A 24,088-nucleotide genomic window follows, 5' to 3' on the forward strand; every position below is an offset into this window, starting at 1 on the left:
CTGCCTATTGTGTTAGCCAGTGCAACACCTTGTAGCTTTATAATCTACTTTAATAACACTCAATGTTATTAAATTTTTAAAATGACCTTCCTCATTTTTCTTTTCCAAAAATATTTTGACTTTCCTTGTTTCATTACTCAGATGAACCATAAAATCCTTTTTTCAGTCACGATCCAAGGAAAGAATATCTCGTAGGAATTTTGAATTACTAGTCATTTAGAGAATTCTCTAAGTAAAACTGTCCCTTTCACTCATGCTATGAATCCCAGCTTAGGTTTTTCCTACTGTCTCATTTTGTCCTCATGCTCCTGGGTTCCTGAGCTCTGCCTGGAAAAGGCTGCACTGAGGTGGAGCAGGTCCACGCCAGCGTGTTTCTATTTGCTCCGAGGCCGCACTGCTCTCTCTTCCTAATTCTCTCTGGATCACACCTTTCACAATTCCTACTCATCCAGCCAGAGAAGCTCTTTTCTGAACTCACTTAGCTTCCTTCCTACACTTTACAAATGTGTCTGTCTCCTATACCTGTGTTTCAACTCTACCTTCATTGGCTTCCTCTTCTTAAACCTTGGATTATCCATCGTCATTCTCTTCACACCCAACCGCATTCCCCAACACCTGCACCTCAGTATCTCTCCCTGGGATCCCCTCCCACTGCTGACTCAACATCTGATTCACCTGACTCACCTCTGCTGATAAACAGACACCTCCATGCACTATCTATCCCCTGTTCCTCCTCTGTTCCCTTCCAGTTTTGTCTGTTCACCCCTTAGTTGGTGGAATTCAAAGACAGACCATGACTCCCAACTGCCAAATCCAAGGGCTTATTTTTAGTTAATATCATTGTCCTTGATCTTTCTACAGAATCTACTTCCTCTACTTTGAAACTCCTTTCTTCACATGATCTGATTATGCTTGTACACCAGTCTGACTTCTTTATCTTTGTTCATTACTTTCTCTCTTCCTCCCTTCAAATGTAGTTTTTAAAAAAGATTCTATCCTCAAATCCCCCCCTCTACACTTTTCTCCTCCCTTGTGTGACTGTGCTCTGTCACTTCAGGTGTGTTCGATCCTTTGTGACCCTGTGGACTGTAGCTCAGCAGGCTTAGTCCATGAGATTCTCCAGGCAAGAATCCTGGAGTGGGTTGCTATGCCCTCCTCCAGGGAATCTCCCCAGCCCAGGGATCGAACCTATGTCTCCTGCATTTCAGGTGGATTCTTTACTGCTGAGCCACCAAGGAAGCCCTCTTCCTCCCTTTAAACAATGCCATGGTTTTGATGCAGTCCCATCATTTCTAACCCTCAAAGAGGTCCCTCATCCAGGTATCTGGCTTACCTCAGGCCTCGGTATATCTTTCTAAACTCCCCTCACCTTCTCCCCTACATATTGTATGCTTCAACCAAAGGGTTCTGTCTTAAGAACTATTGCATCCACAAATCTCTGAATGTGCAATCAAATGTAGCCTGATTTTAGCACCCAGCTTGAAACAATATTCAAAAAATAATAATCCCACTGTTCTCTGGCTGCAATGAGATAATTCTGTGTCTCTCACAGGATTCTACCTCTTTAGAGTGGGCCTATGAGATTGCCATTTTAGAGATGTAAAACTACTCACCCAACCAGCTTGACCTAGATGAAAAGTGGCAAGATGGTGAACCCATTAATTCTCAGGATGAAAAGTTTATGAATAAAGAACAGGATGTCTAAACCTCCAAGGAGCTGGTCCCAAAGCTAACAACTCAAGTAGGAATAAGTTTATTGTGAAGTGTTTGCTGTCATCTTGTTCTTTTTCCTAACTTTGAGTTTATGCCATTTCAAAAGTTACTTTGACTCACGGTGTCACTAACACTGTGCCACAGTACAAATGGTGCATGAGATCTTTTGCCCTTTTCCTTGGACGTATCTTGCTAACTGTAGGATTCGATCCTCATTCCAAAACAGACTTAGGTTTTGAAATGAGTAGAGTATTATTCTTTGAAGAGTGTTTCACCTGTATGCAAGTTCAGGAGCTAGGATGGAGAAATTATTTCAGTGGGTTATATGAAAACATTCATGAAGAATATTTTCTACTTGCAGAGTATTCTGCTTTTTTTCAAAGAGCTATTTCTAACTTCAGCTAACCCGCAAAACAAGATGAGAAAACCAGCACTCAGAAAATTAACTGACTTGCCCAAGATAACTCAGAAAGCAAAAGGTTGAGTTGAACAAAGAGGCTGGCTAAGTAACTTCCAATTGTCCTGAAATCTACCCCCTCCTGGTCTTCCCTGGTGGCTTAGATGGTAAAGAATCCTCCCATAGTGGGGGAGACCTGGCTTCTATCCCTGGGTTGGGAAGATCCCCTGGAGGAGGGCAATGCAACTCACTCCAGTATTCTTGCCTGGAGAATCCCCATAGACACAGGGTCCTGGTGGGCTACAGTCCACGGGGTCACAAAGAGTCAGACACGACTGAGTGACTAAGCACACACACCGGTATATTTACATAGTCTTCTAAACAGGAGGAATTTCTTTCTCCCTGACCCCAAATGTTTGTTTGTTTTTGTAGAACACAAGAATTAACAGATCATCCTCATTATCTAAAGGCAGGAAAAACACTGATTTGGTAATGGATTCAAAACATTTCCATTATCTGCTCCAATCATGCCCAACAATAAATTCAGGAGAATTCAGGAAAGCAGCCTTTTTCTATTTAACAGATTATATGTATTTCATATAAGGAAGGGGAGATTTGGGGTAGACACTGACAAGAGAATGAATATAAGCATGTAAGAACTAAAGAGAACTAAATCATACTTTTCTTTAAACTTGCTCTAGGGGAAAAAAGTCTGAACTCTTTTGAAAGGATTTCCAGGCTAGTCCCAAGTTCAGTTCAGTTCAGTCACTCAGTTGTGTCCAACTCTTTGCGACGCCATGAATCGCAGCACGCCAGGCCTCCCTGTCCATCACCAACTCCAGGAGTTTACCCAAACTCATGTCCATCAAGTCAGTGATGCCATCCAGCCATCTCATCCTCTGTCATCCCCTTCTCCTCCTGCCCCCAATCCCTCCCAGCATCACAGTCTTTTCCAATGAGTCAACTCTTCGCATGAGGTGGCCAAAGTATTGGAGTTTCAGCTTCAGCATCAGTCCTTCCAATGAACAGCCAGGACTGATCTCCTTTAGGATGGACTGGTTGAATCTCCTTGCAGTCCAAGGGACTCTCAGGAGTCTTCTCCAACATCACAGTTCAAAAGCATCGATTCTTCAGCACTCAGCTTTCTTTATCATCCAAATCTCACATTCATACATGACCACTGGAAAAACCATAGCCTTGACTAGACGGACCTTTGTTGGCAAAGTAATGTCTCTGCTTTTGAATATGCTATCTAGGTTGGTCGTAACTTTCCTTCCAAGGAATAAGCATCTTTTAATTTCATGGCTGCAATCACCATCTTTAGTGATTTTGGAGCCCAAACCTACTACCAAAGGTCATATTAAAAACTGATGCTTTTCCACATGGTCATATTTGATTATCACTTAAGTAGTTCATAAGCAAACATAAAAGCTTCAGGATTAAGCAATAAGAGGGGTCTTCATCAAAGTGCTATCAATTGGTGGGATTTTTGCCACATGGATCTAAATGTATGGTTTCCTAGAAACTAATTCAAGAACTAAACTGAGCTTATAATTGACTAATAATGATCTCATATGGCCCATGCAGTCTTACCACTTTTTCTTTTAATTCACTGTGGGGCCGGATTTAAAACAAGTGTAACGACTCATGAGCTACCTGCAGGATCCTGGAAACACTGAAATGGAATCTGTAACTTTTCACCATGGGGAAAAAATAAAGCTGCTTTAATAGAGAGTTCCAACATGTCACCAATCTACAGGGAATAATCCAGCTTTCACTTCTTCTGTTTGATTAAAGCCTTCTTCTTTTTGAAACACTAGTGCAGCACACCCCCAGTACACTTGGGTTGTTTATTGTTGGCTTATGACAGGGTCACACCAGGTGTCCCAGGGTAAGAAATAAGCCATTTTACAACTGTCAGATGACCAGAGTTGTTTCTAAATTATTAGTAATGGAATTACCAGATAGTCCCAAGTCAAAATTAATTCTGGAATACTTCTGAATATAGAGGAATGATGCAAGAAGTAAATATGTCTAGAAAGTTATAATCTGATAAGTCAGGTATTACAATTAAGAGTAGCAACAAGGTTTGGCACTGCAATTGACAAGGGTAGATCTCCAGCCATTATCTGGCTGTGTTAGGCAAATCAGGTGCCAGTAAACTGAGGGGCAGGGTGGTTAAAGAGGGTTGATTAGTGGCTCATGTTAATTTCCTATAATGCTCAGAATAATATTCTCTTTATTTCTTGTCATCACAGAATTCCACAATAATAATCTCTTGAGTTGTATTTTCTTTTTGTGGACAATCAAGACAGAGTCAACAGTATTCATGTTATCTATTACAACCAAGCAGTAAAACTATAGTTTAAGAAAAATTATCTGCCATTATATTGTGACTTGACAACTTATCCACTATTAGATAAAAACAAATTAGTTCTGGCAGATTTGGGACTTGGCAGTTCAAAATATGAATAGCAAATGTAAAAGCATGAAAATGGCATTACTATTATGTTTTAAGAGGATAATACACCTTTAAAGGGTGCCAGTGATTACATACTGTAAACAACTGCTGCCAATCAACCTAGAAAGTGGCAGGCAGCATGTCAATGTAACATGGCAAATTCCATTCAACCAACCTAATGCTTCCTACTCAAGCCACTATTTCTTAACGGGAGCAGTGGGGCTGGATATCATCTTTGCACTTCATAATCTGTTTCAAATTGCAAAAACAGACTATAGCATGGAGAACGCAGGGCATTTCCAGGAGTCCTCTGAAATCTGTGCAGTAACAGTCTCTAAAATCAAAATGAATTCTGAATGTTAAGGTTCTGACCCTATCCTGCAACAAACTGAGTGCTCTCACAACCTAGTCAAACTGGACTTTAATTCCCAACTGCTCCACCTCTCCACAGAATACACTTGCAAACTGTGGTCATGTGGAATGAAGAAATGGAAATTTTCTCTGTGATCTGAATGAATATTCACGGGTTTCACTAAACAGCATTTAATAGCATTCTATTCTTGGAGTTTTTAAATAGCTGAATATTCAGATATGCACATGCCTATTTTCTTTTATTCAAGGGTCCTCAATTCTCCATTTCCTTGAATTCTTTAACGTATTTTTAAACAATTATACTTGAGTGATATTTTATGAAATTAGATGCTAAACTTTGAGCTAATCATTATTTTAGTTTCTTTTTGATGGTAATTTAATAAGCATTTCATTCTTCAATCTCTCTCAGTTACTTATTTTTTTTAAATGTGTCTCTCAGCTCATAACTCATAACCCGGGACTTAATTTTCTAAGTGTATCTCAGCTGAGATAAACGGGATGGTCTGATATACTTTTTTGTTTTTTATTATTGGGGTATATTGCTTTGCAATGTTGTGTTAGTTTCTGCTGTACAACACAAAGTGAACAGCTACGAAAGTGAAAAGTGAAAGTATTAATCACTCAGTCATGTCTGACTCTTTGAGACCCTATGGACTGTATAGCCCACCAGGCTGCTCTATCCATGGAAATCTCCAGGCAAGAATACTGAAGTGGATTGCCATTCCCTTCCCCAACGGGTCTTCCTGACCCAGGGATCAAACCTGGGTTTCCAGCATTGCAGACAGATTCTTTACTGTCTCAGCCACCAGGGGATCAGCTATATGCATATATATATATATATATATGTATATATATATATATATATCCCCTCCCTCTTGCTGCTGTTGCTGCTAAGTCGCTTCAGTCGTGTCCAACTCTATGCAACCCCATAGACAGCAGCCCATTAGGCTTCCCTGTCCCTGGGATTCTCCAGGCAAAAACACTGGAGTGGATTGCCATTTCCTTCAATGCGTGAGAGTGAAAAGTGAAAGTGAAGTCGCTCAGTCGTGTTCGACTCTTAGCGACCCCACGGACTGCAGCTCTTCCATCCATGGGCTCCTCCATCCACGGGATTTTCCAGGCAAGAGTACTAGAGTGGGGTGCCATTGCCTTCTCTGCCTCCCTCTTGAGCCTCCTGATAAACTTTGAAATGTCTTGACCAATTTTTACATTGAAGAGACTACACATCTCATCATCCCATGAAAGGCCATTGCTGCTGCCACTGTACTGGGGACTTTATCTCAAAGTTATTCAAAATGAGGACAAAGGCTGCTGAATCCCAAACACATCAGGTTTTCACATGCAGAACCCCTCATAATCCAATTCTAAATACCAGACTGGGACTACAAGTAAAAGGTTATGACACAACCCCATGTGTTGTTTCTTTTCCCCTCAAGAGACACAAAGTAAATTTAGTTGCAATTTCATTTCTTCTAGAGGAGTTTCTAGGATTCAACATAACATTAAATTTTTAGCCTGTCTCTTTAATTTGAGAAATTGTAAAAACGACGACAGATGGCACACAGAACTGACTTATGTCCTCTATTCTTTACTAAAGAAGGGAGTGCATGGAAACTTTGATAAAGGCAGAAGCTACAGTATGCAGGTCACTATTAAAATCATCCGGTGACTCTTTGGACAGTTAGGAGCAGAATGTTCAGGCTTCCTTTTTTAGACATTCTTGAAAACCAGCGCTATGGTAGCTTGCCAGTGGCGATCACAGCCCTGATGTTCAGTACCCTTCTGTCCCAATAAGAACATGATGGATGTGCCATTAGCTCTGAACCTCTGCAACCTCTGAAATTACCTCTCTTCCCACCCCAATCTCCCGCCCCCCACCCCTCAAAATCATTATGAAATAGGAAGAACACTCAAGCTTACAGTTAATTGGAAACATTGCAAGAGAAGAGGAATGCTTAGGACAGCATGTCCACGGGAAAATAAATCACCCAGTATTGTTATTTAATGCATTGTGACATCATTTCCTGAAATTAAACAGAGATGACACCAATTCAGACGATCTCCAGTATAAGGTTCCATTCAAATAATTCACAGATGTTTTCTCCCGGCAAGCAGGAAAACAATGCAAAGGCTGAGGCCATGGGCGGCCTCCCTCGGCTGCGTGTTTGCGGGAGGCTCTTTCTGTTGGTGTTTTTCAGCTGTGTGTTCTGCACAGGCGTCTCCTCACAGGCATGTCTCAGCCCATGAGCCTCACTCATATTCCGTGCACATCTGTATCCCTGAACTCGAGAAAGGCCATCTTTCACTGTGTAAGTAAGGCCAACGTTTTCTATTTGGTATTACGTTAGCCGATAGCAATTAGTATTAAAGTAGATGGATCTCAGAATCATGAGGGCACTAATTTCCAAGTAGAAATAGCTAATGTCCCTGAAATACTGATTCAATTAACCATTCGAGGCCCTTAAAAAGACGTCTAACGATGGACATTATCACAGTGTCTCCATGGATACGCTTGTGGAAATGGACAAGTGGAGAAACTGGGGTGGAAAAGAAGGCAACACCACATCTGTGACCCGTGGTGATTTCGTGAGGTACCAGAGACCTTAAGCGGCAGGAGTCCCAAGCACACAGCCAAAAGCCAAAGCACTTGACGTCTGTGCCACACATTACAGTTTACAAACTGGCACATCATCTGAGCCTCACAGCCCCGCAACCGGCTAAGTAAAGCACATGTCTACTCTTCATTTCACAGGTTTGGAAATAGGTTCAGAGGTTGAATCACTCACCCAAGATTACAGAGCAGAAACCTAAGCCTAAAATTTCACATCCAGTGACCCTTTTTACAAACCCACACTGTGCTGTCTCTCAGACAGCCTAGACTTGAATGCTCCAAGGAAGCAGAGACTAGATTCTGTTCATGTACTGGGACCCTTATGGGAAGGGGAGGTTCTCTACAAAAAGGAGGCTCTGACGGAGGCATTATGAAACTACTCCACAGCCATTTTCTTCTCTACCTCCCACTCCATCCTGGAAGACTCACCAGGATGCTTTGGCTTTCTGTGGGCACCTAGACTCTCTGATGAGAGCATCTAGAATCACTGAACAGCCATCTGATGTTTGCGTGCCTGTGTGCTAAGTCGCTTCAGTCATTTCTGACTCTTTTGCGACCCCTTGTACTATAAACCCATCAGGCGCCTCTGTCCATAAGATTCTCCAGGCAAGAATACTGGAATGGGTTGCCATACCCTCCTCCAGGAGATCTTCCTGCCCCAGGGATCAAACCTGCATCTCCTGCATTGGCTGGAGGTTTCTTTACCACTAGCACTGCCTGGGAAGCCCTATCTGACATTTACATGACTCTAGAAGGCAGAAATTAGACTATGTTATCTCCTGCTGACTTGTTTGGCAAAGTCAGTCTCTCCATCTCACAGAGTCCCAGGAAGGTATGTGATCATTTTGGTTGCCCAGTTCTACTGGTCAAAGTCTCCTGGTAGCTATTCAACCAAATTAAAAGATGAAATTATAGCTGTTTTCCATTATATACCGATTGCTTTCCATTATATACCCAGGCACAAAGCTGAATAGTTTACATTGTCTCATTTAATGCCTGTAACAACCCTACTGAGTTGGTTCTAAAATTATCCCCATTCCATAGATATGGAAAGTGAAGTCCAGAGACCTCAGTGCTCAAGATCAAAAATCTACTGCTGCAGATTTCAGACCTTGTGCTCTTAACCTTGACATGAGAAAAGAAACCTCTTAACCTCCTTGAGAAAAGAAACTATTTGAATCTATATAAAATGAAGAGAAACCATTAAAGGGCAAAATAGTCTTGCCTTCCTCTCTCTCTCATTCTCTCTTCTCTGTGTGTGTGTGTCTGTATACACACATACAATAAAAAATTTGAGATGACTAGATTGACTGTGATATGGTCTTGAATTCACTAAAGAAGAGATATCTTTCTCTATGTAACATGGAACTGTATTTATTCATAATTTGGGTTCACTGTCTCTGTGAAACAATATACTTTAAATCACATTTTCATTACTCAAAACAGACCTTCACAAAATCCCATGAAACGAACTCTAATAGGCAGGGAGAGAAACCAGTGAACACCTGAGAGACAGGCTTCATTCCGGTTCCTTTACCAGCAGAGACATGGCAAGAGGCTAAGCATTTTTCCATGAACAAAGGGCAGAGTTTTTAGAACCTGCAGTTTCCAGGAGGCTGCAGGATATTGTACCACTTTGAAATAAATTTACTTCTGATTCTGTACACATAGCTTTGAAAGAAGTCCCATATCCGCTAAGGGTGAGCTTTATCCCTATGTTTTCAAATCAGAAAAACTGCAGTCAGAAACGGGTATGAGCAAGTGGTGTCTTTGTGTGTGAGCACTTCCTGTTTTCATTCCATGATCAAATATATTCTTTGCAGCACAACTAGGGGAGCTCTTGAAGGTGGCAAGTGGAGGTGCCTGAGAGCCTCGTTGAGCACACTAAGGGCTTCTTGGCGTGGAGGAGTTTTTCATGGTTAAGAATAAACCGTCAGCCCGCGTATTATTTCTTGCTGTTTCTTTCTTTAACTATCTTTGAAGTCAAATAAAAACAGTTGTAATGGCAGGCTTACTTTTATGATATCATAATCTCCATGTGTTAGGGAAAAGAATATACTTCCCTAGGATTTCCCTACGATTTTTTGCCATTGGGTACTTTCCAGGAAAAGCACATACATTCCAACAGATTCTTTCCTCCATCTTCACTAGATTTCTTAGTCTGAGAAGCAAGGCAGAGCAGTCCACCAATAACAGAGGGGGTAAGAGTGACATACGACACATTTCGCTGGTTGAATTTCTGAAAAGTATTTACTTGGATTTATTTCCTTAAAATTACGGTGAGGATTTAAATATGTGGATTTATTTCCTTAAAATCACTGTGATATTTAAAGGACATTCTGGAAATTGGTAGTTAGAAACTAGAAACTAATTATTTAACTTCAGACTAAGCAAGTTTAAAGTGCTTAACTCAATACGGAAATTCCTCAATTCATCAGAGAGTTTGGTTTATTATGGCCACCTTGGATTTAGTTTAAATATTTTCCTCAATATCATCGATTAGCTGTGAGTTTATTACCTCCTCCCCTAAAGCTGGCGGTGCACAGGAATTTGAGAGAGTGTTTTAACTGTTACAGTTGTAGTGGAACTTGTTCTTCCAAGAAAACTGAAGGTTAATGATTTTTGTCATATTGAGACTAAGACTTAACAATTGCTACAGTTGGCCTTTGTTGAGGTGGGGTTCTTTTTTCTCTGGGCCTTTTGAGGTATTCAGAATAGGTGACAATAGCTTGCAGTTGAGAACATATGTAGAGAGACCCCTGTGGCTTATTGGGAAAAGTTGCTCCATGCTGGTTGGGTGTTTGGAAAAAAAAAAATACAACCAGAGTTCTTTTATGTTCTGCTAGTTAATGAATGCATGAATGTCAAAATGGGCCAATGGCCCATTCAGGGGGCAAAGCCTCAGCAACCCCCTTCTTTAAGAACACATCCTGAGATCCAAAATACATTTGCTTAACAAATTAAAATAATGAGATAATTCAATTAGCTTCTTTTTTTAAAAAAGAAAGAAAAAAGGGTACATCGGGGATTATTGTAATACAAGAGCAGGTCATACTGCACAAAGGGGAACAAACCAGTTTGAAATAATGTTAAAGAGACTAATAATGAAGGAATGCACATTGAATCATGCACTTGTAAAGAAATTTACATGAAATAATAATTTAGACTACATCTATTTTCAGTGAGCTAGAGCCAACATTTCACTTTGAAAGTTGAAATTAATTAAATGACAGAAAAATATAGTGGGGCATCTCTATTTCCAAGGACTTCCTCATGCCTGTTAGTGCATAAGAAAAGGGGTCTAAATTAACATGTCGCTAGTTAGGGGGCTCTATTCTTGGTTTCTGCGCTCAGAATTATAGCTGAGTAAATCTTTCAGCTCATTAAAGATTGGAAAGTAAAAGTTTTACAGAACCATCCTCATCAAGTTACTGAACCTCTTCCCTGCAGCTGGGGTGATGCTGGGATAAAGAGGGAAGATGTTGTCAAAGGGAAAGCTGAGGAGAATTTCCTTACATACAAGGAAGGTGCAGGAAAGGCTAGGGAAAAGAGCAGAGAGAGAGATGGACAGACAAAGCCAGTGGAGAAAGTAATGAAGGGGCATGGTGTAAAAGAAGGTTGTGGGGAGGAGAAGAACAAAGCCCTTAATGAAAAATAAAAAGGAAGCAGGGTACTGAGAGGAGAGGATGACCAGGGAACCTGGGGCAGAGCCATGCTCTGAGTGTAACCAACACACGAGTGCGGGAAAGCAGCCTGCAACGTGCAGATCCTTTTGAAAAATGGAGAAATGGCAGGTCCAGAGAACTTAATGGACTTAACTGAGGTTCAGCCAGGACTCCGGAAAGCTGAACTCAAAATGTCAGTTCCCAACTCTCCGGCTCAGGTTCTTTGAGTCTTCTCTCCCCATCATAAGGACAGGCATTAATTAGAATTTTCAGCTGGACAGAGAATTCTGCACAAAGCCTCGTGCATATTTATCTAGATGAAAGCACCCTCGGGGTGGGGAGAAGGTGCATAGTACATAGTGCTGAGTGAATAGTACAGCCACAAGGAGCACCCAGGAATCAATGGGTCTGCACAATTCCTCGCCTGCAGTCAGGGTGCACAGTGGGTTCAACCCAGGATGACAGGGAGGTGGCCAGTGAGGTAAGACACCAACTGGCCAAGCAAGAGGTCCAATAAGCTCTGGATACTTGGAAGAATATTCAAGGCACAGACCCAGGTGGTAAAGGAGAGAGTTGGCTTTAACAGAGAAGTGTAGAGTAAGTCTTCTCTATTTGGAAAGGTTGCAGGAGCAGGCAACTTTTAAAAATAAGTAAAGCAAACAGCACTTTGCTTCTATTTCCTCCCTTTGACGCTGAGCATTTTGATGGCAGAGGTTGTAAGGTTGATATGCAACTGTTCATGGTGATCATGATTCTAGCAAAGTCATCATAATGTGTAGAAAGGGCACTGAGTTGAGGTCAAGGAAGGCTTGGGTCCTGATCGCAGCTGGACCTTGAGCCAATCACTTCCTTTTGTGGGTCTGAGCTTCCTGGTTTGTAAACAAAGCAGCTGCATTCTCTACGATTCTGCTGTTCTATGATGGTGGGTTTTTTTTGACTGAGGGGCTGAAAATACATGGGGATGTTTGCTTGAAAAGTAATTGTTGAACTCTCTACTTTCAACCAACGAAGCTGAGCACGCAGGGAGACACAGGGAGGAAATCAAACAGGTGAGCTGGTGGGAGAAGGCAGTTCCCTGCCATCTACTCGCCCCACCCTGCCTTTCTTACTTGCTACTCTAACCAAACAAACCTTCAGTTAAAAATGAGAAACCCCTCCCCTCACACTCATTCGACTTCCAAATTAAAAACATTTTACAGGTTAGTAAATCTCCAGCTGAGGTGATGTAGCAAAGAACAGCTGTGAAGTAATTTTGATAATGATGAGAATAATAACCACATGGCAAGGTTCAGGGCTTTGCTGTTGCAGCTTCAGTGCTCTTGAATAGATAAAAGTGATTAAATACTCCTGATTATCCCTGACCAATATGTAATGGATTTACAGCCCTTTCAATTAGTCAGTATTTGCTTAGGACTCATTATTTTGTCTTTGGTTAAGTAATCAGCCCAGAGACGGCATGTTCGGTCTAATTCCTCTGAGCCCAGTCAGTGCAGGGCCCTGACCTTTGAAATGGCCATAGCTGCAAGGCAAGAATAACCACTGCCACGGCAGCCTCGTTGGTACTCCCAGCTAATCCTGACACCACCGGCCAGATCGATACACCTTAGTTTGCTACTAATGTCCTTACATCAAAATGGCCGATTTAGGAATGTGAATCTATCATGTTGCCCTCCCTGCTGCGCCCCACCCCTCGCCCTTTGGAGCCCTGCTGGAAGAGTCGCTCAGCAGCCACCGCCATAAATAAACGTGGAACCTTGTCCTGGACTCATGACACTGTAACTAATGTCATTCAGCATGGCAACCCACAAGTTGGATAATCAAAGACCTTCAGCTTTCAATGTGCTACTCTATTTTTAAGCTGCAGCCTAAATAGAATGGCCTGAAAACAATCTTATAGCAAGAAACAGCCTCTGACATCTTTACTATTTTCCCAGAAGTTTCAAATGAAGAGTAAAATGCAAGCATGTAGTTCCTCTGCAAAAATATATTGTAATTTTTTGGTCTTGAGGGTCTCAGTCAATGGTATATATATATATATATATATAATGACACATAAAACTGATTGCAAACAGGGAGATAAACTGTTACTTGGAAAATGTTGCACATTGTTGATCTTTCCCCATAAGTGAACGGGATCGGCTTATAACATAATGGACTTGAACCGCTAAAAAAAAGTCTTTGATCTCTACCTTAGAAACAAAGGCATTATAGCACCTATAACCCTTCTGTGGTTGTCATATAAACACGTGACATGTTGCAAGCTGCTTCAGCAATTAGAGCTGCCCCTGATACCAAGCACTTGGACATACATGTGGCAAGGTGCTTTTTTTTTTTTGCCTCCTAAGAAGATGGCTTTCGTTAAGTGTAATTGGCAACATTTATGGATTCATGAGCTTCTCACAGCCATTTCCCTTGGTAGCAGTTGTATTATCTGAAGTTGCTCTCATACCTTTTTGCATAAACAACACATTTACTTAATATAGACTTTTTAGATCTCTAAATCATTTTGAATACGGTCCATTCCTGACCTGTGGAAATAAAAACTCCTCCTTTCTACAGGGTGCTCTTTGGGTGGTGAGAATTGGTAAAAACCTCAACTGCCCTGTTAGGCATCAGATTTCAAGAAAGGGAAAATAGGCACCTTATTTAAAAAAAAAAATCTGTATGAGCCCATCTAATGTGCTAGGAGAAGGCAAAACAACAAAACTTATTTTTCTCTTTCATCTTGACTTACTGTGAGATGCTGGAAGAGCCATGCTCTCATGATATTTGTTGCTACTTTGGGGAAAATGCCTCTTTTCTTCTGACGTTTTTTGTCCTTGTCTGGATCATCATCGTCACCTGTGCCAGGTGAAGCTACACTGTTGTCTAAACCATCCCCTAGTAGAAAGAAATGAAAATACATTAGAGAAAACATAGAAAGGGTGCCAACAACAATGAGCAGCTAATGATGAGCTCAGCTAAGCTTGTTGAAAGAAATCCATTAAGCGGGTATATTCTCTTTCATTAAAGTATAATTGGAGACACAAATATGTAAAAGACAAAATTAAACCAGGCCTCTTCAAATGTTAATTTTGTGTGTCTCACACTCTCCCATATCATTAATTCAATTATAATTGTGCTCTTGACACAGTGCAGTAGCTCTTCGTCAATTATGGAATCCAATGTGGGAAAACCGCCATCAGAAAACCCATTCGGTGAAAATGCATCCCCATGCCCAGAGTGAACACATACTGTAGGGTAATCAAGTTAAATGTTCTGTAGTCTATATATTCTAGGCTGCCTGCATAGGTGACAGTAACTGTGTCACTGTTCATTGCACATAACACACTGCCTGCCCAGCCCCTCCTAGAACTGTCACCTCCCAAGCACGCACATTCACATACTCCTCAGATGACCCTGGACTCAGCATCCGCGTGACATGAAAACTTTTAGCTCTCTGCACCACTGATCATTATCATTAAAAAACAAAAAAGATGCACATCAAGGTAGCGTGCTCACTTAATCAGAAGTTTCTATCAACATCTTTCTCTTCTGTGCTTTTCTCTGGCATTAATTGTGCATTAGCAAAAATCATTTACTTTTAACAGTCATAGTTATTTTTTCTTGCCCTCCGGCAAAAATGCCTTGAAAGCCTGCCTGGAGGGCATCTAAATTATGTATCTGAAAAACTCTTCTGGCAAGGCATTGCAGGACCCCTACTTTCTTAAAATTCATACGAGCACGTCTTCCTGTTTTTGGGAAGGCATCAATCAAGAGGAGCAATATATGCCATATCCCTACATTAATATTTGAACTAATAACTTTAAAAAAAGGAAAGAAACAAGATCCGACTTGTGGCATAATCAAATGCAAAATAAATGAAGAATACGGGGACAGCACTGGGGCTTTATAGATGCCTGTGTTTTCCTTGCACATCATTAGCCTGGAGCCACACGAAAGAGGAAAACAGAGAAGTGGAGAGTTTATGCTCCCTGCTGGTGTTTAAGAAGCCAGGGTCCTGGAAGAACATCTGGGAATTGCGCTGAGATGGGGGTTTTTGTAATTTAAGAATAGACATTCATTAGCAGTAAATGCCATAAATCCCATGCTAAGTAAAAACCTTGTCCAAGAAAGCCTAAAACAATAAACTCTGTGCTCAATGTAGCCTGAGCTAGACGCTCCGCAGTTTCCCCGGGAATGCTATAGATCCACCAGCTCCTCCCCAGGCCAGCTCCCTCCTCCTGGACTGGGCCACACTGGGGACATCCTGCCATGGGCCCCTTGCCTTCTAACCTGTCCCGACTGTCTGCTCTGTGGGCTTCCCTATACCTGTTCTTTTCCCTTCTCGCCGCAAAAACCCTCAACCTTCTTTGACCAGAGAAGCAGAAAAGCCACAGTAAAGAGCTGGCAGATTAATTTTATTGACATTTCCATTTTCACTGCAATGTGATACCCTCCATCACATGGAAGAGATGACCCTCACTATTTACAGACTGACAGGCCACTTCATTACAACCACCCTGCCCCAAGGCAAAGCAGATCCCTTCCATCTGCCCAAACACTAGAGCATGACCCCGAAGTTGCTGTTCTCTTTTTCTTTGCCGTCTGTTATGATAAAAAAAAAAAAAGAGTGAATCGAAAGGACCCCAAATAGTCAAAGAACTAATCAGGAGTACAGAGAAACAAAAGGCATTTGACTTATGAATCCTGGCTGGATGGAATCTAGTCTTCAGCTGCCTACCCTCCCTGCACACTCATGTACACCAGGGGGGTCATTTGCACAAGGACACACACACACTCCACACACACACACACACAAGCTTGAGCAGAGACACGCGTACACACTTTCCACCATGCCAAGGAACTGCTGCAAGGCAAATTCTCACCCACACTAATGGCTTCTGACTGCTCCTTGGCAACCCTAGCATTTTAACCTGGGTGGATGTGCTCTCCAAAATACAGACACTGGAGCGATCTCATCAGCTGTTCATGTGACACAGATGGAGAGTGGCTATTAGGAGCCAGGCAGTGGGCCTTGGGGATCTGAGGTACTGTTCTGTAGCCTGAGGCGATTTTGAAAAGCAGTACCCGGAGATGAGGGGGAAAAAAAAAATCCACACTGCAAGTGCAAGTTTGAAGTCAGTCAGTCTGTCTGTCGACCTACCACGGATAAAGATATCTTTGTCTCTGGATGGAAAAATCTATGCGGGCTATCTGGATGTACATTTCGGATAATGTATGTATGGAATGGCTCTTCCTTCAATGTCTTCCAAATATAAAAACACACACTGTAAACAATGCCTGTGTGTATATATTTCTTCCTAAGCACATATGGTTTCTGTGTATATGTTTAAGCTGAAATTGTCAGGATTTTGTTAAAATCTCATTTTAGCTTTTTTGATAGATTTTTTTGGATATACTTATTTTAAAAGGTTAATGGCTTTAATTAAAGTAAGTTCAACAAAAAAAAAGACACTTGCCTTTTTTAACCCAATCAATGACCTTAAAAAATGAGAGACAGTATTTCCATGGAGTATTTTCTCTTGCTAAAAAGCAGAGAGGGTTTCTAACACCTTCAAATTATATGATTCACTACATTTAGCTCAAGAAAAAAATATAGCTGGATTGAGCATCCTTTGATGACTGACTTAAAACTGGAGAAGACAGGAGCATTACATGCACTTTAATATAAAGCAGTCCATTTTATACAAATGTTAAATATTTGAATTTGAATCCACTCTGACAAATAATTATAGAGAAAAATGAGTCTATTTTTATAATAACCAGATACTAGGCATTAGATTTTTTAAATTAATATTATTGTTTATACCTCTATAAAGATGGGAATTTCCTTTTCCAAACACACAACAAATTTGTTTTTCCAATGGACTGTGAACCAACTCCAGCACAGAGGACTAACAACAGCTATTTTCCTTTTAAAAGGCAACCATGTGATCTGCACCCTAAAACAAAATCGTGCAAATGATACTAAAGAAACCCTTAAAATGCATACTGTCTCCTTGTTTTAGGGCTGTGTGTGTATTGGGATACTTGGCAATCCTTGACATGGATGCCAAATGAATTTCTGTGCCGAAAAGGGTGGGTATACGGGCACAGATGCACGTGTCAAAGGAGGTAGAGGAGGTAATGGCATATGTCTCAGCATCTGAAGTTAGGGTTCACGAGTGTGGAGTCCTTGGCAGGGGCAGGACTGTGTCTTGTTTATCATTTTATCCTGAGAGCACACCTCCAGGTCTGAGCCAGAGCAGACACCCCAGTGATTGTCTGCCGTGTGAGTGAAGGGCTGAACTTCTCAATGAGTTTATTCATGGATCCTCCTCTGTCTTTGATAATCCCACACTGGACGACTGCACTCTTCGTGGTACTGAAGGGGTTGAGTGGACTGCCTGAGTGCACATGTTAGCATGCATGCTCAGTCGCTCAGTTTTGTCTGACTCTTTGTGACCCTATGGACTGTAGCCCACCACGCTCCTCTGTCCATGGGATTCTCCAGGCAAGAATACTAGAGTGGGTTCTATCTCCAGGGGATCTTCCCAGCCCAGGGATTGAACCTGTGTCTTCTGCACTGGCAGGCAGATTTTTTACCACTGAGCCACTTGGGAAGCCTGCCCAAACGCATGCAGTCACTTCCAAACACGCCAGGAACAACGCTTCTTTGAAGAACTCAATCCCCATTAGAGCCTTTTTGAAGGGCTGACCCAAGGCCATTCCACCAGTGCTGCCACCTCTGATGGGAAAAAACTAAAGACTACTGGGCATGCTTTCTTTAAAAGGTTGCTAATCCCTTGACTAAAGGCATAATCTAAGTTTGGGGCAAAGATACTCAAAATAGCTACATGCTTCTGAATGTACTGCATGTGACCATGGAAAGAAATACTCAAGCCTGTGGATAGATACCTTTGAAGCAGACTAAATTATCAAGGGAGATTGTTAAAAACATGGGTCCTCAGGCCTTATCCCAGACTTACTAAATCAAAATATCCTGAGGCAGAGACAAGGAATTTGTATTCTTAACAAGTTCCTTGGGTTTGGTTATGCAATCAGCCTAGCACAGATTCTTCAACTGGCTTTTAGAAGCCTCCGAACTAGATGGCAACCCACTCCAGTACTCTTGCCTGGAAAATCCCATGGACAGAGGAGCCTGGTGGGCTGTAGTCCATGGGGTCGCAAAGAGTCAGACACAACTGAGCGACTTCACTTTCAATTTTCACTTTCCTGCATTAGAGAAGGAAATGGCAACCCACTCCAGTGTTCTTGCCTGGAGAATTCCAGGGATGGCAGAGCCTGGTGGGCTGCTGTCTATGGGGGTGCAAAGAGTCGGACACGACTGAAGCAACTTAGCAGCAGTAGCAGCAGCAGAACTAGATTACCTTCTAATTTGAGTGAAGATGAAACCTCAGGAGCAGGCACATTGTTAAAATTCTATGCTACTGCCATAAACGGGGTTAGTGGTCACAGCGAACAACTACAACCTGTAGGTTCCTGACCACCCAGCTTCTCTGTCTTTGGGATTTTCTCAGCAAGAATACTGGAATGGATTGCCATTTCCTCTGACAGGGGAATCTCCAGGAGATTCTTGAGTCTCTTGCACTGCTGGTGGAGTATTTTACCACTGAGCCACTGGGGAGGCCCCAACTACAACCTGACCTGGGCCTTACTCACTGTGGGAAAGCCCTGGTGCTCTCCATCACAGGTACTGGTCAACACAAGGTGGTCCCACCCTATCTTTTGGTGGTGAAGGTTAAACAGAAAGACGCTGTAGAACACCGGCTCTCAAAATACAGGCCAGCACCCTTTAGCACTAGCAAAGAAATTGCAAGAAATGCAAATTCTTGGACCCATCTCAGACCCACTGTATCCAAATCTCTAGGGATGGGGCCTGAAAATCTGAGGGTTACTAAGTACCCTGGGTGATTCTGATGATGCGCAAGCTTGAGAAGCACTGCTGGGGGGCACAGAGAGGAACTCTATAGCCTGCTACCTCTGGTGGTAGTTGTCTGAAGGCCTAAATCTAAACTCCGGGTCCTCCTCCTGTTTTCAGATTCTGAGGTATTCTGCGAGCATCTGCGGGGCTGGATTTACATCTGTAAATGGAGGGGGTCACACATCCTTTCCAAAGCTGAGCACACTATGCTCAGGGCAGGACAATACCTAGGAAAGCAGCCCCAGTCTATACTTGTTTAAAAGAGTAACACTAAGGGAGTCTAGTTACCAGGAAGTCAAGCCTGGGATACCATGGGTATCCAGGTGTGGGCAAAATCCATATCTGTAGCTGTGTAGCCAGTGAATCAGGAAAGGCATGGGGACATGGTGAGACGATCCTCAGATGATTCTAAAGCAGAAATTTCCAATTCACACAGTTCTTGGCCATATCAACTACCCAGGCAAAAGGACACCACTTCCTTTTATTGGCATACTGTCATACTCCATTTTGCTAAAAATCTGTCTATATTCTAGACAACAACTGCTTGGCTTGAAATAAAGAAACAATACAAACCATGATGCTGTGGTATCCTGCGTCCAGGATGTGGCCTTCTTGCCCTGTCAGAAATATAGTGCAACAACCAACAGAACTGGAGAAGGGAATGGCAACCCACTTCAGTATTCTTGCTTGGGAAATCCCACGGACAGGGGAGCCTGGTTGGCTGTGGCGCAGAAGGTCACAAACAGTCGGACACAACTTAGCGACTAAACCATTACCACCACCAACAACCAGGAGGGTCCTAGTCCATCTTTTTCTTCAGAGTCCGTCTTTCCACCTCCCTTGAAAAACTGCCAGACATTTACCAGGGAAGAAACTGAGGCCAAGAGGTTAATTCTCACCTATGATTCCATGGCTACACATGATCAAAACTAACCAGAGTCCAGGTAACTCCAAGCCCAGTGTTACAACCACTAGTATCCTCACGTATTGTGAGCTACCTCTCACTTTTCGAAGCATTACCTCATTTGAACTCTGTTATCAAACCAGGCTTTATCCTACAGGTAAAGGTCTAAAGTGCAGAGGAGAGATTAGATCTAGGGCCCAGGGGTTGGAATTGAGTTAGAATTGGTCCAGGCTGGTCCAGGTTCAAACAGAAATGTGCAAACTTTTCTCCCCACAAGTAAACCAGAGCCTATAAGGGCTTTATATATATTCAGTACAGCAAGGGTCCTTTGAGACTCAGGATTTTTATAACGGGTTTATTGTGGTCCATGTGGAGGCCCTTATATGGACAGCACCAGACTGATCTTCAGAGCCCAGAGATGCTACAAATACTTGAGCATCTACTGTCCATACAGACAGGATCTCATGGGCTGTGATGTCATAACTGTGCAGCACCAAGAACTGCTTCACAGAGCTGTAACTAAAGTGATATATTCACTTGCCTCAAAGTCACTCTCTTAAAGATAAAATAAGGCTTCTAAAACATCCGGCAGCCTGTCAACTAACAATCAGAAACTGACCTCTCAATATCATATATTCGGAGAAATAGTACAAATGAATACAGATTTTGGTCATAGCATTTGTACTTTTAAGTTCGTGGCTCACTGTTTAATCCTCACTTCTCCCAGTTTTGGACCAACTTTAATAGTCAAATATATTCATAAAATACATGCTGTAAAAAAGAATGATATCTCACCTGATAGAACATAGCTTTTTTTTTACCTCCTCTTTTTTGATAAATAGAAATTCACTAGAGTTATTATCATTTTTATTTGGGGCAATGTACATTCACTACTTTCAGACACATACACACACACACACACACACACACACACACACACACACACACAAACATGTATCTTCCAAACTACTTCCAGAAACTGGGTACAGTCGTGAATTTATCGATATTTATATATCTGATTATAAACATTAAGTATATAAATCATATCATTAACCTTTTTCAAAGAATTCACTAATTTATACAAAAGTATGCAAATATATTTGTAGATTAATTGCATATTTTTGCCTACAGTCATATACACATACATGTACTACACATATGTAAGTTTATAGAATTTTAAATGTTAGTATTTAATGTTCAATAGGATAGCCCCTTTTCTACACCATTTCTCTTCCTCTAGAATACAGGCTCCTCCTCTTCTTTACCAATACCACCATCACATTCATTATCCTCATTATCACAAGTAACTTTCACTGGACACTTGCAACATTACAATTTTCAATCTTCACAACAAATGAATGAAATAGCTACTATTATCAATGCCACTTTACAGATAAGAAAACTGAGACTCAGAAGAATTAAGTAACTTGTCAAAGGTCACATAGTCAGGAAGTGGCAGAGTGGTGCTTGCCCTGTAAAGTCTCTGTCCTCTCGCTTAACTGCTGGAAAACAAGAAGAGGTGAACAGTGAGACTAGATTCTGGATTAGTCCTCATTTCTCAGGAAATAAACCCCCAGAGTGAGGCCTCATATATTCACATTTATAAGCAAAAGAGACTGCAGTTGACAGCGCATTTAAAAGTAATCTGAAAGAAAAAAAAGTAACTATGAACCAAGAAACAAACAAATGCATATTTTTAAAGTTACATCCATTATCTACAGGACTATTAGTGGTCCCCATGGACCTAAAGTTCAAATTAAATATGATTTTGAAATAGGAGGATCTGTTTAATTTTTAAGACATTTCTGAGCCAAGGGATCTTCCAAGATTCCATGCCTGTAGGCCTGTGTCCTTGGCCAAAACTGCCCTTTGTCTTCATTTTTTTTTTTTTAACTTTTCTATTCTACTTTGCCCAGGCAAACTGCTCTTCAAACTTCAAAATCCAGTGAAAAAGGAACCTCTTTTGTAAGGATTTCCCTAGTTCCTATTAACAAAACTGGTATAGTAGGCTTTCGAGTTCTTCATCAGTGTGTTCTTGCTTCTGCTATGTTTATGCTTCTATTTTGCAATTTATCTATCTACTAACTTGTCTGTCCTGCTTGACCATGAGATTCTTCAAGGCAGGGGCCATGTCTTACTTCTGATTCGCAAGCGCTGACATAGTGTAAACAGTCAAATGTTTACTGGGATGGACAAATTGGCAGCAGGAGCCTTAATGTTTGAGCCCTGTGCAAATGTAACCTGCTTTGAAGAAAGTGTCCATGAAGGAGTCCCTGGCCCTGGTAACCTGTTCTGGCAGCCACTTAGCCTCAGGCTCCCTCCCCCACTCTCCCTGCTCTCGGTGCCCTGGGTGTGTCATGCCCAGGGTTTTCCTGCTCAGGAGTGCATGGCCTCCTCAGAGATGATCCATACATGTCTGATACACTGTCAAATACTGTTTTCAAAAGCGGGGCTGCTTCATCTCTCAAACCTGCCCTAATCCAATGGGGAAGAGAACACCCAGGGGTAGGGTGGCTGCCCCTCGTCCAGGCTGCTCAGATGACTAGGAACATTACAGTTAAAAAGGAAGTATCTTTTTTCAGAGCAACAATGAAGAAACACACAGAGAACAGACCTATGGACATGGGGGGAGGAGAGGGAGAGGGTGAGATGTATAGATAGAGTAACATGGAAACTTACAATACTATATGTATAATAGATCGCCAATGGGAACTTGCTGTATGACTCAGGGAACTCAAACAGGGGCTCTGTGACAATCTAGAAGGGTGGGATGGGGAGGGAGGTTTGGGAAGGAGGGGACATGGGTGTACCTATGGCTGATTCTTGTTGATGTATGACAGAATATCACAAAATTCTGTAAAGCAATTATCCTTCAATTAAAAAAATAAAATGGCGGGGGGGGGGGGCATGGAAGGAAGTATCCTATAGCCAGGGAACTGTAACACATAGCTGTTTGGGAACCTGGTTTCTGTCATCATTTTTTAATGATTTTTCCTTCTTAATATAGTACTCTGAAAACAGGATTAAAATGTACTAAGAATCAAAAGATATTTTCTTTCAGGGACTACCTTCCAGGAGTTTAATTTAGGACATCCCACTGAGAAATCTGAATCAGGGTTTCCAATACGATGCAAAAAAAAGAAGCAGCAGGAGGAGAAGCAGCAGCAGTAGCAGCCACAGTTGCCTTTGCCCAGTTCTGTGTTAGACTCTAGCCTTACAAAACTTGCTTCCCAAGAACCAGCCTCAAAGTAAATCTTTTTTTCCATGCAATTCACCTTTATTCACATCAGAAGAGGTTGGGGGGAGGGGGAAGTTACAGACCCAGAAAGGTGGGGAGGGTGAGGGGCGAGAGGTGGGGTGAGGGGCCAGCAGTGAGACCTGCTAATTACTGATCTCTTTTACTCTCCTGCTGTGCTTAACTGTCTGGACACGTTAAAGTGAAATTTTTCTGTGATTTTTCAAGTGACTAGTTCACGGCCCACTAGCATGGAGGGAAGCAGGAGAGGTGAAATGCTTTCGTTTACATGCAACATTTACTAACTGTGTGGGTTTTCCGACATTAAAGAGAGGACAGTGACCCAGGCCACCTTTTTCACACTCAAAAGAGCACTGAAAAAACAACTCTTCATCGGCTTACCTCAGGCTTCCCTGGTCCTGAACACCCTCCCCCCGGGGTATGAGCAGAAAGGGAAAAAAAGAGGGGATTTTATGCTCCTTTCTCTTCAACTTTTCAGGCGGTATAAGCAGCATTTAGCAAATTCAGCCCCAAATGGCTCCAAATGCTCAGAGCTGTAGGGGCTCATTCTTTGTTCTCCTCCCTCTATTTACACAGGATTTACGCAGGCTCTCCACTGAAGAGACCGAAAGCACTTCCATTCTCACCGGCTCGGCTGGGCTGGACCGTGGGCCCCGCCGCTGGCCCAGGCCTGCACTGGGGAATTTCTGCCACCTGGAGAAGGCAACACGCTGTGCCCTGACTCTGATCCCCAGACAACCTGGCCTGTGCAGGCCACTGCAAAGCTCAGGCCAGAGAAGATG

General features: G+C 42.1%; 1 protein-coding gene across 1 annotated transcript in view; it reads right to left on the reverse strand.

The window, feature by feature from the left end:
- The window catches only part of MEIS2 (Meis homeobox 2), a 220,274-nt gene that overhangs the window by 142,993 nt on the left and 53,193 nt on the right, over positions 1 to 24,088 (reverse strand). Inside the window, exon 8 of the mRNA XM_052646516.1 lies at positions 13,954 to 14,099. Coding sequence (XP_052502476.1) covers positions 13,954 to 14,099 — 146 coding nt within the window. The remainder of the gene's footprint in view (positions 1 to 13,953; positions 14,100 to 24,088) is intronic.

This window comes from Budorcas taxicolor, chromosome 10, assembly GCF_023091745.1.
Source record: "Budorcas taxicolor isolate Tak-1 chromosome 10, Takin1.1, whole genome shotgun sequence".
Taxonomy (NCBI): Eukaryota; Metazoa; Chordata; class Mammalia; order Artiodactyla; family Bovidae; genus Budorcas; species Budorcas taxicolor.